General features: G+C 42.5%; 1 protein-coding gene and 1 long non-coding RNA gene across 2 annotated transcripts; one reads left to right on the plus strand and one right to left on the minus strand.

The window, feature by feature from the left end:
• The first annotated feature begins 396 nt into the window (after positions 1–396).
• On the plus strand, positions 397–4,727 carry HINT1 (histidine triad nucleotide binding protein 1). Its single transcript, XM_055699527.1, has 3 exons — positions 397–568; positions 3,518–3,622; positions 4,389–4,727. Exons 1-3 carry the CDS (start codon positions 458–460, stop codon positions 4,551–4,553), a joined length of 381 nt encoding a protein of 126 aa, XP_055555502.1. The 5' UTR covers positions 397–457; the 3' UTR covers positions 4,554–4,727.
• On the minus strand, positions 4,620–13,768 carry LOC129734751 (uncharacterized). Its single transcript, XR_008730328.1, has 2 exons — positions 12,822–13,768; positions 4,620–12,771 (listed from the first exon to the last, which is right to left on the minus strand). It is a non-coding gene; the product is annotated as an uncharacterized LOC129734751 (long non-coding RNA).
• Positions 13,769–16,694: the final 2,926 nt, after the last annotated feature.

Genomic DNA, 16,694 nt, shown 5'->3' on the forward strand with positions numbered 1-16,694 from the left:
CAGTATTCACAGCAGCTTGTGTTACACGGAACAGCTAAGGCAACCCTGCCAGAAGCAGTCATTTGGCTACCAAGAAGTCACGCTGATATTTGCGTTGGATTTGATGCGGCAATATATAGCATTTCTGGCTGCAACAGTCCCTCCTGAGAACCCGCCATTAGTTACATCAGCACAGCATACCGCAGCGCCCCACCAGCACTGTTAATCCCTGCGGGGATCACGGCACCGCACCGCCCATCGCGGCCCTCCGCGCCGGCCTGAACCACAGCACACCGGGTCAGCGAGGTCGCGACAGCTGAGTGGGCGGGGACAAACGAAAAAGACAGGGAAAAAATACCAATCGCGAGGTGGGCACTGCCGGGCGTGTCCTGTGGACCCAATGAGCGCCGGGGGGGCGTGGCCGCGGGAGGGAGCGCGGGGGGTGACGGGAGGCGAGCGGCGCGCGCGGACGGCCGCCATGGCTGATGAGATCAGCAAGGCGCAGGCTGCCCGCCCCGGAGGCGACACCATCTTCGGGAAGATCATCCGCAAGGAGATCCCCGCCAACATCATCTATGAGGACGAGCAGGTGCGGGCGGCGTGCGGCCGCCCCCTGCCCGCAGCTGTCTCCAGCCCGCAGCTGCCCGGGGCGAGGGTGGTCGGGAGTGGGGCTGGCGGAACGGACGGGGCCTCCCCGCTACCGGCTGCGGCCTCCCTGGCGTCCGTCTCCTCCGGTGCGCGGCGCGGCGGGCGCCGGGGCGGGTACAGGGCGGCGGGTGCTGCCCGGCCGGCCTCGGCCTCAGCGTCGTTGTGTCACCGGCTAGCGGGTGGAGGAGGGCCTCTGGCGTTCGGCGTGTCGCAGTGGTGCGGCATGGTCGCCCGTCCAGACTTCATTGCCGAGGGATGGGGGCTCTCGCGTCTGGTGTGGGAGGGCAGTCGTGAAACATTAGATTAGCCACCCGCAGGGAAGTCTCCGTGTGGATTCCGGGCATGTATGGCTAAACAGTGCACCATAATTATGTGCTTTTGCACGTCAGAAATGCAGGTCTTAAATGTTCCTCTCGAACATTATGGAGGTGATACAGCTGTGCCTGCTAGGCTTTGGTTATGAACCTCTGAGGGGATTTTTAAAGCAAAAAATTAGAGTTCCAGCTTTTTCTGCTCTTCACAAAAGTAATCTTGCAGGCTGCCAAAACTGGTTTCTGTGGTGAGGTGAGACTGGTAGCGTTCAGTGATGTTGGTGCACCACAGCATGCTAGGAGCTAAGTGAAATGGTTTTGCTTATGAAAAAATGCAGCTCCTGTTTCCAAGATGTAAGCTAAAGTAGTATTCAGTATAAGCCGCTTTTTTGGTGTAATTGAAATACTGAACATTAACAGGGGCTTTTGCTTTTGAAATAGGATTATCTGCAGTGTACAATACAGACTAAAGATGGTGTTTGTCTGATTTGTCCGCTTAAAAATTAGGCATAGCTTGGAGCAGTGTTTTTTTAATCAATATAGAAATGTTGCAGCTGCCGTCTGCTTTCAAGAATCTTAGGAATTTTCACCGCTTTCCAAATAATCATACTTACGTTACTGCTCTGTATTTATGTGAGCGTGTGCATCCTTTCTTTACTAGGGTCAAGGCTACAAGAGCTTTTTCCTCAGCTCTAAGGGCTACAGCAATGTAACCGGAGCACTGCACTTGGTTGAGAATCAGACCATTGACTTTGAGTGACTTAAGAACATGCAACCTACTCTGACTGCGTTAGTTCACAGTATTTTCTAGGAGACTAGTTAACTGCAGTATCTCAGTTGATTTTTACCGTAAACTTTGAAGAAATGTAGAACTGCTTTTAGAGTTTAGTTGACTACAGTGGATGATCGTTTAATTAATTTTGTTGACTCTATGAAGGTCTTCTTTGAGGTGACTGGAAATGTTACAAGGAGAAATGTGAGGAGGGCTTTTAATCATTAATGGACTTGCAGAGAAAAGGAGATACTGAAAAGTACAAGGTCTTTGGAATTCAGTCTTATCGACCTTGTTCTAGTTGAATCTAAACTTCCTGAAATGAAGATTGTTTTACTATATAGTCATGGGCTTTCTGTGGCTGTGCTTTTGTTCAATACTACTTCTCCTCTCTGTCCCATAGAAAAATGTTTGCTACCAGTTTCTGCTCCCGTTTGCATTCTGCATTTATTTGGACCACATAGAATAGAGAAACTGTTTACAAAATGATCAACTGAAAGCAAGACTTACTTGACTGCAAATTAGTTTTTATTCATCCATTCTTTGCTTACCGCCCTTATCTGGGAGAAACAAGCAGTTCATCAGAGATTGCAAACTGGACGTTACCTTCTTTGAAATAGGACAGATTGGAGGAGTACAAGATAAGACATTGCTAGTGTGTGTAAAGTTCGGGCTTTTCACTACCTTTACTTTTGACAAAGGCCTCGGTTGTTCTTAGTAGAATTAAAAAGCAGTATATTCGCATAGAAAAATGACTTTATTGACCCACAAGTTACTGAAAGCGTCTAGGAAATACATTCTTCAAAATATGTAAGGTATATGTTTATAAGTACATACTCTTTGTGACATAACTCAGCCAGTAACTACCAGACGTTTTGTTGTTAAATGTGATGGGTAAGTCAGAGATGCCCTTCGGTTAGCAATGGCAGAGTGCATGCTCAGCATGGGCATCTGCAGATTGTGGTGGTTGCAGTAGCAAGTCCTGGTTTGTCGTTGGCCATTTGCAGGAAGAGGCATAGCTTCCTTTTCTCTTCCTTTGCATTGTCATCTATTTCCCTCATTTATTCAAAGTGCCTGATTTGAGATTTATTTAGTGTAGTTAGGTGCTGCATACAGTTTCTCATTGATAATAATTTTGGTACTTGCATAAAATTAGTTGGGAGTCAACTACTTAGTGCAGGTAGGTGTTCATATTTCAGAAGTGATGCTTGTTTGAGAATGTCTGAAGTAGAGCCAGCCGTAATACATTATTTTGAAATAATCTTGTTCTGAAATACTTGGTGCTAATGAGAATGGAAATGTAATTCGGCCTCAATTGCGTAACTTCATGTTCTTTGAAGTTGCCTTGTTATCTTTGACCAAAGCAACTCCCAGACGTAACTGGAAGATGATTAGCAACTGTTTGCTATTTGATTTGTTAAGAAAGTGTTAAGAAAAAAGTGAAATAAGCATAAATGTACATTTTATAGACACGTGTTGCATCAGCTCTCTTAGTTGTTATGCATATGTGGAAAAAGTAATTGTGAACCAAATTGCATATTAACTTGCTGAGAAGGCTGTAGCTTTTAAATAATATGTAACACAGAATATTTTTTTTTTATACCAGCAGGTCTTGGTAAGTAGGTGTTTTCTGTTTAGAAATTAAAGAAATTGGAAAAATATGTCACTCAAGAAAAATAAGCATCTCGGTTTATGTTTGGGGTATCTAATAATCTGCTTAAGTATGTGTTGAGGGGCATATTGATTTGCTTAAACTCTTGCCTTTCTCTGAAGTAAATTATGTTTTAATTGTTTGCTCTTCCTCCAGTGCCTTGCGTTCCATGATATTTCACCCCAAGCTCCAACACATTTCCTAGTGATTCCTAAGAAGCCAATTGTGAGGTTATCTGAAGCAGAAGATTCTGATGAATCTGTAAGTACTCTAAAAGCTTTCTGTACACCAAACTGTACCTCTAATCATAATTTACTAGATTCTCCCCCTCTTCCTCTTGACATTTCAAAGTGGCAAAGTAGTTTTCCGATACTATAATCCTTTTCCTGTAGCTCAGAATGGGAGTGGAGTTAAGGTTTTCCAGCAAAGGTAGTGATATAAAGCAAAATGTAACTGCAGTGCAGAATGCACTGTTACTTTGCAATACAGTCTTCATGCTTGTTTTCATGGTTTACAGCAGTAATACTTATTCTGATCCGGGCTTGGGGGTTTTTGGCGGGTCAGAGATGAAGAAAGTGAAGGTTAGCTGAGAGGTACTAGGTTATTTCATTTGTAACTTTAAGCATCAGGTTCAAAGATACTTTTTCTTAAACCTTTACATGATAAAATAAAGTTTCTTTCCTACCAGAATGATGTCTGAAGAAGTAACAGGGCATTAACAAAGAGAAATTTAGCTTCTCTGACACTTTTGTAGTTTCTTACTGTCTAGCTTGAAAAAAATCTATAGCTTCCCCTCCCGCCCCTCCCCCCCCCCCCCCCCCCAATATTATGTATAGTCAATATAATTTTCTTGGAAAGTGTCAGTTGCAGGCAGACAAAAATTTGAAAGAGCAGTGACTGAATTTCTAAGAATTAGCTTACTGCTGGCTTATCTGAATGGTTTTCTGCTCTCATTCCTTCCCTTCCTGCCCTTTCCCCTTTTTTGTGTTTTCTGTTTTGTTTTTTGTTTTTTTCTTTTCACCTCCAGCTTCTTGGGCATTTAATGATTGTTGGCAAGAAGTGTGCTGCTAACCTGGGCCTGACCAATGGATTCCGGATGGTTGTGAATGAAGGGCCTGAGGGTGGGCAGTCTGTCTATCACGTACATCTCCATGTTCTGGGTGGTCGTCAGTTGGGCTGGCCTCCTGGCTAAGATTTTTACACCACAGGAGTTAACTGCATGCATTCAAATTACCACCAAATAGATGTAAGATGTTGTCCATCAATCTAGCCACTGTTAATGTTGGGTTTTTTTGAATGTGTGTCTATGAAGGGTAATAAACACTCTGAACAACATTTCGCACAATAAAGATTTAGCATGCAGGAATTGTCTCTGTCTGGTGTGCTTTACTAATGAAAACAATTCTGCACATTAAAATGGTGTTCTCCAGAGTTTAAGTATGTAGTGTGTTTCAGTCTGCTGTTAATTATCTTCTGTAGATAGTGATTTGCTGAGGCATTTTAAACCTGAAGAGGCAGCTGCTTAGCAGTCTTTCATGTCTTTTGGGAAGAAAACTTACAAGCTTTTTGAATGTGATATGTAAATATTCATAAAGCCGGTAGGCTGCTGCTAAAACTTTTTCCAGAAGTGTTGTAAGTGAAGTTCTGAATGTGTTATGCAAACGTTGTGTCAATATAGTGTGGTGTGTTGGAAGCATACAGCTCCTGATGGAGTCCTCTGTCAGTGGCTGCATTACAAGGCCCCATCTTTCTGAGAGAAGAGATAGAACAATAGGCTTAATGGCATCTGTGGTAGTTTCATAGAACACTGGTCTATTTACTTCTACATTGCCATTTTGATGGAATTGAAGACTTGAAATTACTGAACTGTGGCTGTAGGGCCTTGTAAGGTGCTCAAGGCATTTCATCTTGGCCTATAAGCAGCATGATGTAATACGTATACATTTTAGATTCCAGATTTTATTGGGCAGACTTCGTCCTTCAGTGACTAGTAGTTTCTTTACGTTGCTGTATACAGTTGTTTATGCAACACTTGTCATCAAATCTCCAAGACAATGAATTTTCCTCAAGTTAGGGTTACAGATGTGTCTGCCAGTGTAAATGTAAAGCAACTGTTTTTTCTCTTAAAATTGAGAAGTCTCAGCTAATCAGTTTTTATGATGGAAGATACTTGGAAGTCTTTAGGCCAATGCCTGAAGAAAAACAGGTTATTTGTGTGCACCAGAGGAGCTTAGAGAAGAAATGTGGGGGTTGCAATTTCTATTCAGATAAAAACTTGGGCATTTGGTGAAGACACTTGAATTCATTTAACTTGAAAGTATTTTATAAGTCTGTCAGAAGGTTCTGAACCTTTTACCCTAAGACATGACTTCAACTGGAAAAGCTAGTGCTTCTGAAGGCGGCTGGTCACTGAGTTTAGAATAAAAAGGTGGCCTTGTAGTGATAACATGACAGCTGTCCCGGGTGGCCTGCACAGAATTGAAGAAGAAAACCACCCAAGCCTCAGAGGTACAGCATCCCTGAGTAGACAGCTGAACGTGTATCACAAGAATGAGGTAGCACTAGCAGGTACAGCGGGGCTACAATAAAGGTTTATGGCTGGGAAATGTGCTATTAGAACAAGTTCATGAAAGGCACTTCAGGATATTGAGATTACCCATTGGCACCCAATGTGGCAGAGGGCATGTGATGTGTGTACTACCACTCTTCTGATTTCTTTTCTCCCTGTGTGTATGTTTTATACCAACACTGCCATTTGTGAATTAAAGCTTGACTGGTGAAGTTAATTGCATCACTGCTGAACCCTGTATGAAAGTAATGTGGTAAAGCTTTTGTTGTTTTACTTGGAATCTGACTTGCAGATGTACATGTTCCAGGAAGGTAAGAAGACTTCCCAGTGAGGGGGGAACTATGGAATTTTTGTAAGGGTATCCACGAGGTGAGCTTGCTAACCAGTTAATTGTGGTTCAGTTTCAGATGACTTCTGCAGTACCTTGAAAACCATGAGAGGAGAAGTAGTACTGAGCTTAAGACACCTGTCAGACAATGGTGAACCCAATGTGGGGAAAAATATAATTGAAGGAAAACTTTTCCCAAATTTGTGGCTCTTGGGAGATCACTGAACCTTCAGGAAATGGGAGAACTGGATATTAGTTGCCCTCTTCTACTCTTCTAGCTCTTAAGAAGAGCACTGTCAGTTGCTAAAAGGTGGACTTCAGGTTCCCTGCCATCAATTTCCTTCTGCTTGAGTTACAGTCCGTTACTGTACAGCTGCTCTGTCCTATAATTTCTAAGACCAGTTACAAAGTGAGGTATGTTAGCTGCATCACGGGGAGATGGCAAACTTCATCTTAGATATAAAAAAACCTCAGGGAGATGGATATGGGAAAGTAGGGCTATCCTATGTAGCCCTTCAACTCTACGTTACTGATAGATCTGAGACACCAACGGGAAGATGTCTTAGTCAATTCTATTTGACCAAGTAATCAAAGGTAGGTAGATGACAAAAGCCTGTAAGCAACCCAAAGACTTCACCTTTATTTAATCTTCATGGGCAGAAGGTGGAAATGATTTGCCTGAAGTAGATACAAACTGGAATGCTCTAGTGTTTGTGTCTGCCTAACTGAATGATTGAGCTAGACAACATCTGTTGTGTCTCTAAACTCCCTGATGTATCTGGAAGATGTTTCTGCTTTGCAGAGGTAGGGATGGTGTGGGAAGTATGTTGGGAAGCAATAAGGGGAATTTTGAAGAAACTAGATAAGGCTTATAAATTCAGGAAGACTGGATTGTTACTCTTAAGTTTTAGTGGCCTCGGGATTATGTCTTGCGAATAATACCACTGATATTCAACTTGGACAACAAATGGGTATTAAACAATAATCCACTGAGAAAGCATGGAAAATTACTGCTAGAGAAATGTTATGGATCCTGTATTTATTTATTTAATTTTTAAGGATTTAAAAAGCAGTAATGAAGAGGTATGTACAATTCAGTATTTTAATTTGGATCAGAACTGTTCTTTCAAAGTGAATTTGGCTGTGTTTTTGATGTTGTCTTGGGCTGTGTGGATTGGATTCTTCTTGAATGAGCTGGAAGATGCATGCCAGGACAGACCAAATTACTCCAGCCACAAATAGGCATTTGGTCTGTGTGTCCAAAGTAGAGCTTGACCAAAATGCTGAAACGTGTGTAGTATGGCTGCATTAGGATTCTCACATTAACTTTACAGATGGACTCCTACTGATCTGTACTGCTTACTAATGTTTTTCTAGTAAAGGTACATCCACAGTGATGGCAATTGAGGGTATGAAAAAAAGGCGAAGCTTACACAGAAGGTACGGTATGAAACTGGGAAGACACTGGACTCAGGTTTTATGAGGGAATTGCACATAGAGGATGAGCTTGGTCTAAGAATACTTCACTGTCCTCAGCACAGTTGAAAAATGCAAAGAGTAAACTGACTACTTAAAAGGATGTCTCCAGCAACATGGAATACTTGAGCATTCAAGACAGTGAAATGTTATGCAATGTTTGTTTTTGTTTGGCTTGAAGTAATGGTTACTCGAACAAGAGCATGGCTGTGTTCAAACCCTCTGTGTATTTAGGTTCTGTTTGTATCTGCTGCATGTTCCTTAAGAATTAAACGAGGTAAAAAGCTTGATATCTTCAGGAATGATTAACAAGGATGTGTTTGAAAGAGACATGGAAGACTTTGAAGGGTCCACTTTTTAAAAAAGTGTATGTGAAATTCTGACCATCCTGTGCAAGGGCTGTGTCAATACAGTGCAAGGTCAAGTGCCAATTAGTCTTCTATAACTGAGATTTCAGTAACAGAGGAGACTCACAGCTGGAGCTGTACTCCAGAACAGTTAGGTATTTTTATTTTGTTGTAATGGTAGTTGTGTGTTGTCATTTAACACCAACAACGAAGTATGATGCGGCTCCTTGTGTGTGTACACACAGATACCACCCACCCTCACCCTCTTGTGGGATGGGGGAGGAGAATCATAAAAAGGTAAAACCCACAGTTTGAGTTAAGAACAGTTTAATAAAGTAAATAATAATAATGATAACAGTAATAATAATTGTAATGAAGAGGGAAGGGAGAGAAATGGATAAAATCCAAGGAGGGCAAAAAAATGTGAAAGACCCAAGTGATACACAATACAATTGCTTGCCAACTGCTGACTGATGCCCAGCCAGTTCCTGAGCAGCACTTGGCAGCTTCTGGCCACCTCCCCCCAGTTTATACACTGAGCATGACATTCTGTGGCATGGAATATCTGCTTGGCTAGTTCAGGTTAGCTGTCCTGGCTGTGCTCCCTCGTGGCTTCTTTGCACCTCCTCAGTGGTAGAGCATGGGAGACTTGAAAAGTCTTTGAGTTTTCAAGTGCTAGGTGCCTATCTCTGTGAAATATCCCAGTGCAAGCCAAGGGAGGCTTAGTGCCTTGATTTGCATCAGAGCTCATCCACCTCTCTGTAGCGTTTCCATAACGCAGGGGTGTGTGTGTGTGTATGTCTGTCCAATAAGCTGTGGTGACAAATAGCATCACAGCACTTGTGTAGGTCTTCCTTTCTGTAGTCTGTTGATTAGAATGCATTCAATGATTAGGTTGAAAATTACACTGCTTTTTATTGATAGTGTGCCTCCTTTTTTCTTTACAATAATTTCTGCAAAAGGATTTAACTTGATTTAATTTTTAGTCCAAAGCCTTTACCCCATAAATTACATATCCCATAAATTGGATCTTAGCTTAGTGAGGACACTTGGTTTTATGCTGGATACAATAAATTGGCTCATTGCTGCCTTTTTTGTAGTTACAAACCCCTCATTTGATTCTTACTGTTGTGGGTTTTTTACTGTTTAACAGCTCAGCAGTATCCACAAAATAGCTTCTGATTTTATTCACAGTAGAGCAGACAACATGCATTTGCTTTTCCAGCTGTCACATAGTTTTGGATCAAAAGATGCGTATTAAGTGGGAGGCATGGTACAATTCTTCACCCTGAGGCACCTCTGTGGATTACATCTCTGCCTCCGTGGAGACTCTGGTTATCATTAAGTCATAGGCTAGCCTAGGGCCTTCCTCTGTTATTTCTGTGCAAACAGAACAATTTCAGCTTTGTGGCCAGACAAGATGTGTCATGACTATAGTCCAGTGATGAGGACACCTGTTTATATCCAGTGAAACTTATCATGGAGAATTGTGGAAAACACTGTCATCCTGGTCCCGGAAGAGATGCTGCACACCAGTGTGAGGGTCAGGCTGATGTGGTGATTTTGCAGAGGAACCTGGGAACAACAAAAGCGTAGAATTATATTTGTGTACACACTTAGCCTCTTTCAAAAATTGTGGATAAAAGCAGAGCTTTCTGGAGATAACCTGGTAAAACAAATGGGTTCCTTGCACGTTTAAGCACTTTCAGTGTAAGGATGGTTTATTTTGGACATTGGTAAGCTATGTATCTGTATCATCTTTAGTGTCGTTATCTTCAGAGTTGAATGAAAGGCCATGTGTGTTACAGAAACCATCTGCAGAATTTGAAGAATGTCATATCTGTTGCAGGGACATTATGTTTATGAAACTAAGACCTTCACATGGGTATGTTTACCTTTGTAAGAGGTTTTGGTTTGGGCTGTATTGATGACTAGTAGTAGCACTTCATCAGTATATTAGGAAAGTGATTTCCTGAGTTCATCCCATGTATTACTGCGGGGAAGGAGAAAGTGTGTAGCAGAGCAATAACCCTCATCTTCGGAAGAATGGACTTCAGCTTCTTGGGTGAGCTTTCAGGTGAGAACCCATGGGAGGCAGCTGTGGGGAGTAAGGAGGCCCTAGACAGCTTTTTGATTGTCAAGAGCAGCCTCCTTTAGGCATAGGGGCTGCACATCCTGAAGTTCACGGAATGTGGGTTGTGGCTGGAAATCCATGTGGCTGGACAGGGAGCTCTGGCTGGACTGAAGTGCAGAAAGCACTTGTGCATAGGTGGAAGTGGGGATGGTTTCATGGAAGAAATAAATGTTGCTCAGGTGGAGTAGAAGAGCCAAGCTTAGCTGGAACAGAAATTTGTGGTGGGTGAGGAGGGAAAAAAGAAGGGCTGTTATAGCTGCCTGAGCAACAAGAGTGGACTAAAATGTGTAGACTTGCTGAAGAACAGGGTGGTAGGCCTAATGACAAAGGAAGTAGAAGAGGCTGAGTTACTCAGCTTTTTTTGCTCTTTACTGGCAAGGTCTGCTGTCAGGTTTAGTTCTGTGTGCCTGGAGGCCAGGGTAAGGGAAGATTGAGTTAGGGACTTCTGAAGCAATCTAGACATACACAGATGTTGATGGGCCTGAGTGGGATGTGCGGCTGAGGGAACTAGTCAGTGTCATTGGGAAGCCTTTCTGTGCTATTTGAAAGGGCATGAGGACTGGGTGATCACAGCTATCCTGAAGGAAGATATGGTGGATTTGAGGAACTTCAAGCCAGGCAGCCTAATCAATGTCTCTGGGAAGATCATGGAGCCAGTTTTCCTGGAAGCCATTCCCAGGTGCCCATCAGGATAAGGTGATGGGTAACAGCAAGCACAGAATTACCTAGGCAAGTCGTGCCTGACCAATCTGATTGCCCTGTATAATGGTGTGATTACAGTGAGGGTGTGGGGCCAGCAAAACTTTTGACATAGCCTCTTTTTATCTGAAATGGAGAAACATGCACGGGATTGGCAGACTACCAGGTAAGTGGAAAACTGGCTGGACTGGTGGGCTCAAAATGTAGGGGTTTAAATAGTGGCATGGCATTCCTCAGGGGTTCATGTTAAGGGTGCTAAACATTTAATGTCTTTATCAGTCACGTAGAAAATGGGATGGAGTATACCCTTGGGAAGTGCACAGGTGACACCATATTGGGGAGGGGAATGACTGATAAACTGGAGGTCGGGGCTGGTATTCAGAGGCACATCAACAGGTTGGAGAAGTGGACTGATGGGGACCTTTTGAAGCTCAGCGGAGTCGGGTGCAGAGTCCTGTGCTTGGAAGAGACCAGCCTCAGGCAACAGGTACACTGGGGACTGACTGGCTAGAAAGCTGCCTTGCGAAGCAGGGTCTGGGAATTTTGGTGGACAAGTTGAACAAAAATCAATGGCATGCCTTTGCAGCAATGAAGGCCAAGCCCACCCTGGGTAGCATTGGCAGCAGCTTAATTGAGGGAATTTATTAATATCATCAATTCAACATCTGTGAGATGGTGTCCAGAGTGTTGTGTGCAGTTTTGGGATCACCAGTACAAGGAAGATGCAGACATGCTACTAGTAGTAGGCCACTGAGAAGGGCTGGAGCCCACAATATACAAAAAGAATCTGAGAACTGGGTTCTGTTTTGAAGAAGGAGTGGCTTGGAGGGGGCTTTCTGTTTTCAGCTATCTAATGGGTGATTGTAGAGAAGACAGACCTCTGGAGGTACAGAAGGAAAAGGTGAGAAGCAATGGGCTGATGTTGCAGCAAGAGAAATTCTGAACAGATATTAGTGAAAAAAATGTCACAGTGAGGAAAAGCAAATGCTGGAGCAGGTTGTTGAGAGGCTGTGGCATCTTCATCCTTGGAGATGCTCAAAGCTTGACTAATCAAGGTCCTGAGCAATGTGGATTTGACTTCAAAGTTGGCTGTCATCTGAGCTGGAAAGTGGACTAGACAGTCTCCAAAGGTCCCTTCCAACATTGCTCTGTGGTTCCATTAACAGCAGCATAAACAACTTCAAAGAAAATGCAAAATGAAGTGATGGAAACAACAAGAAAGTCACAAGGCAAAAAAGCAAAAAGCCCAAATTGCTGAACTCAAAAAACATGTGAGAGAAGAGTTGGGTGCATTTGAAATCCTGTAATACTGAAAGTATGAATTTGCATTTATAAGACTTTGTATATTTGTGTAGAAATTATGACATATCTTACTCTTTGTTTTGAGAGTGGCAGAAAAGCCATATTAAGCTGCTCATTGTTAACCACCATTAATTAGAAATCAGTGGCTGGAAACTGTTAATCAGAATGTGGAACACATTTTCTTTCAAACACCAAAGTAAAAGAAATGGAACAAAAGAGAATCAGAGCTGTTATGAACAGACTGAATTTTCAGCCCTGAAAAATGCATGATTGGTTCTTGCTTTACAGAATATAAATGGTAAGAGAAGTGTGGATGATGTCCTCTGCCCCCTTTTTATCCCCTGATGGACTACAACTGTCTTAGGGTGTTGGTCAGCCACTTTTAATCCTTGCGTAAACTCAAGACAGTTGCACAATTTTCAACCTTGTTACATGGAAGTGAGCTTGCTTCCATTTTCTCAGCTGATAGACCTTGATATGTGAAAATTTTGACACTAATAATGTTCATGGGCTCAGATAAATTAGTGATGGTGACTGAAAAAACAAAACCCAAACCTAAAATGGTGCAACATGTAGTATACCTAATGAAAAAACAAAACCCAAACCTAAAATGGTGCAACATGTAGTATACCTAAAGTTTTAATTTTATAGGAGAGTGTTTATAGAGGAAGTTTAATTCTGAGACTTGTGTGAGCTGGTGCCTGTCTCAGATGGTTGCCTGGTTTAAAATTATGTGTAAAATGTACATGTGTTACTTGACTTAAGAAGTAAAGCAGAATGTAATGTATATGAGTTCTTGTTTGCCTTTATACAGTAGTGTCTGGACTTTCAACTGCTGCACAGCAGTCCCACCTGTTTAGATAGCAAGAGGCCAGTACTGTGCTGCTGCCAGATTGCCTGCATTGAAGAGAACCTAAACGTTCCTGCTGCCAAGTCAGGTCAAATTTTCTGGCTGACATGAGAAGCAGATCTTGAAGGAAAAGCTTTTAGTCAGATTTATGTGTTTGATTTTTGAGATGTTCTACGTGGTGTTCTCATTTGTTGTGTTTTTTTCAGCCTCTCATTTTATATAGCTGCACATATTTCAACATTATGACTTATCAAAATGGTATTTTTTTTTAATTGGAAAAAATGAGCGAATGGTTACATGGAGTTAAGAGGGTAGAGTCTTACATAGTTTTGTTTCTTCTATAATAAACTTCCACAAAATATGCATGATGAGATGTCAGTATGTATACTTAATTTGACTGTTAAAAGATACAAAGCAGATTAATTTGATGTTGTATTAATGATAAGCTGTCTGGGATTGGTTACAGCTGATCAAAAAGCTGTTCTATTGGTATTGGAGTCTGAAACTCCAACCCCCAAACTTCAGGTTGAACCTTAGTCCTCTTGTGTTGTCTTAAATCTAGATTATTTAGAAAAGCTAGCTCCTATTTTACTTATATTTAGGAAAAAGTGGAAACAAAGGTGTACATGTGATGTAAATATACTTGCCAATATTGTAAATCATGCTACAAAGATATACAAAGTTGATTTGATTAGTTGGTATTGTGATGCAATCAAACATTAAAAAGTACTATTTCCTCTGTCACCTGTATTTTTCTGTCTTTTGAAGTTCTGATTCAGGAGACCACATAGTTTACCTGCATTAAGGAGTTAAAAACTGATAATATTTCGTGGGTGCAGGTGTTTAAAACTTTTTTCGCTGCCCTGAAGGAACTGACCTGTGGCAGTTCCTTGGCTACTCCAGACACTTGTGGCCAGCTGTTAAAATTCATCCTCTTTTGTTCCCCCCAAAAAATAAGTTATTGTTGGCTACCACTACATTTTTCTAACTCATTGTGATCAATCTGAACTTTCTTGCAGTTCCCATTTTGAAAAAAAAATTGGGATAGATTAAAAGTAATTTTAAATCAACCTTTCCTGAGGGAATACTTTATTAGTTCATAGAATCACAGAATCATTTAAGTTGGAAAAGACCTTTGAGATCAAGACCAACTGTTAACCCAGGACTGCCAAATCCATCACTAAACCCTGTCCCTTAGCACCGCACCTATGAGCTTGTTAAACACCTCCAGGGATGGTGATTCCTCCGACCTCCCTGGGCAACCTGTTCCAATGCTTGATAACCTTTCAGTGAAGAAATTTTTCCTAATACCTAATCTAAACTTCTGGCATTAATTTGAGGTAATTTTCTTTTGTCCTGTTGCCTGTTATCTGGGAGAAGAGACCGACCCCCACCTGCCCACAGCCTCCTGTCAGGCAGCTGCAGAGAGCAGTAAGGTCCCCCCTGAGCCTCCTCCTCTCCAGACTGAACAACCCCAGCTCCCGCAGTCACTTCTCAGAAGACTTGTTCTCTAGACCCTTCACCAGCTTCTTTGCCCTTGCCTGGACATGCTCCAGCACCTCAGTGTCTTTCTTGCAGTGAGGGGCCCAAACTGAACCCAGGATTTGAGGTGCGGCCTCACCAGTGCCAAGCACAGGGGGACCATCCCTTCATTAATCCTGCTGGCCACACTGTTTTGGATACAAGCCAGGATGCTGTTGGGCTTCTTGGCCACCTGGGCACACTGCTGGCTCATGTTCAGCTGGGTGTTGACCAGCACCCCCAGGTCCTTTTTCCACCAGGCACTTTCCAGCCACTCTCCCCCAAGCCTGTAGCTCTGTGTGGGGTTGCTGTGGCCCAAGGGCAGGACCCAGCACTGACACTGCTCCTCGTTGAACCTCATACTGTTGGCCTTGGCCCACCGGTCCACCCTGTCCAGACCCTTCTGCAGAGCCTTCCTGCTCTCAGGCAGATCAACACTCCCACCCAGCTTGGTGTCATCTGCAAACTTACTGAGGGCACACTCGATCTTCCTGTCCAGATCGTTGATAAAGATATTAAACAGTACAGGCCCTGATACTGAGCCCAGGGAACACCACTTGTAAATGGCTGCCAACTATATGTGACTCCATTCACCACAACTCTTTAGGCCTGGCTGTCCAGCCAGCTTATAACTCCATGAAGAGTACACCTGTCCAAGCCATGGGCAGCCAGTTTCTCCAGGAGGATGCTGTGGGAGATGGTGTCAAAGGCTTTACTAAAGTCTAGATAGACAGAATCCATGGCCTTTCCCTCATCCGCTAGGTGGGTCACCTTGTCACAGAAGGAGATCAGGTTAGTGAAGCAGGACCTGTCTTTTGTGAAACCATGCTGGCTGGGCCTGAGCACATGCTTGTCCTGTATGTGCTGTGTGATGATGTTCAGGATGATCTGCTCCATGACCTTCCCCAGTACCAAGGTCAGGGTGACATGTCTGTAGGTTCCCGGATCCTCCTTGCTGCCCTTCTTGTAGATGGGAGTCACACTGGCTATCTCCAGTCTTCTGGGACCTTCCCAGTTAGCCAGGATTGTTGATAAATGATGGAGAGCAGCTTGTTTATCTTGAGCTGCTAGCACTTCTGACATGAACTGCATCAGATTTTTTCAAAAGTAATGTTATGATAAAATAAGGTAAAAAAAATAAATTAGAAAAAAATAATTCATTGTAAATGGAACAAAGTATAACTGAACAAAACAGAAAAAGACAGACTAGGATAATCACAAGTTAATAATCATGTATGTAACAAAAAGGAAGAAGGTGAATTTCAAGACAGATAATGGGATGGTGGTAATTTGAGACCGAGAGATAGGAGATTAAACAAATATGGCTTACTAAACTTCACTTCCAGTCCAGATGTTAAAGTATTGCATTAAGTACAATTTTTACATATATCTTACCATATATTTTTCAAATGTTTTTCAAATTTTTGCCTTTGAACCTCACACTGGTTTCAGCGGGAACCCCATTCAGCCCTCCCTGAGCACTTCTGGCAATTGCTTATGTCCTGTCTGGCCACACTAGGGCATATTAAAATACAAAATTCTTGTGGCAGTGAAAAACATACTGGTACCCCATGAAGGACATCCCGATTCTAGCATGTGTGCTCTAATTGAAATCACATGTACTTTATAAGTGGGTAAAGTGAAAAATGCCACACCCAGGTATCCACGGTGAGATGTTCTGGTCTCCTTGTTACAAATCAGCATTCTGTCTTTTCAGCTAAAGAATCATTCCTTAGAACGGCAGATAAAATTTCTGAACGAATTTTCCTAAATGTACTTCTGAGGCGCGGCCACGAGAGGGCAGCTGAAGACTGTTGTTAAATCAGCCTCTGGGTTTCAGCCGGAGTGTCTTGGCTTTGCACTTCGTTGTAACAAAATGTGAATGCTAATACCAATAGTTGTAAAGGTAAGTGGTTCAACTTTCAAAATGGCTGCTTCACTGATGCACAGCATTTCATTTTTTTTTCAGGATGGTTAATATGGGTAGATAGGCTTTTTCAGAGTTTCAGCTTTTAATGATATAATCTTAAGAGCTGTTGTATGATTGTTCAGAAGAAAATCTTGCTCGTGTGGTTGTGCATCATGCATTGGTTGTCCTTGAGAACTT

Source organism: Falco cherrug, chromosome Z (assembly GCF_023634085.1).
Source record: "Falco cherrug isolate bFalChe1 chromosome Z, bFalChe1.pri, whole genome shotgun sequence".
NCBI lineage: Eukaryota > Metazoa > Chordata > Aves > Falconiformes > Falconidae > Falco > Falco cherrug.

What these genes read in the sequence shown, in the direction of transcription:
- HINT1 (XM_055699527.1), top strand. Translation starts at nt 458, where the DNA reads ATGGCTGATGAGATCAGCAAGGCGCAGGCTGCCCGCCCCGGAGGCGAC. An exon ending in TCATCTATGAGGACGAGCAG is followed by an intron (nt 569 to 3,517) that starts GTGCGGGCGGCG and finishes CTCTTCCTCCAG; the next exon opens with TGCCTTGCGTTCCATGATAT. An exon ending in CAGAAGATTCTGATGAATCT is followed by an intron (nt 3,623 to 4,388) that starts GTAAGTACTCTA and finishes TTTCACCTCCAG; the next exon opens with CTTCTTGGGCATTTAATGAT.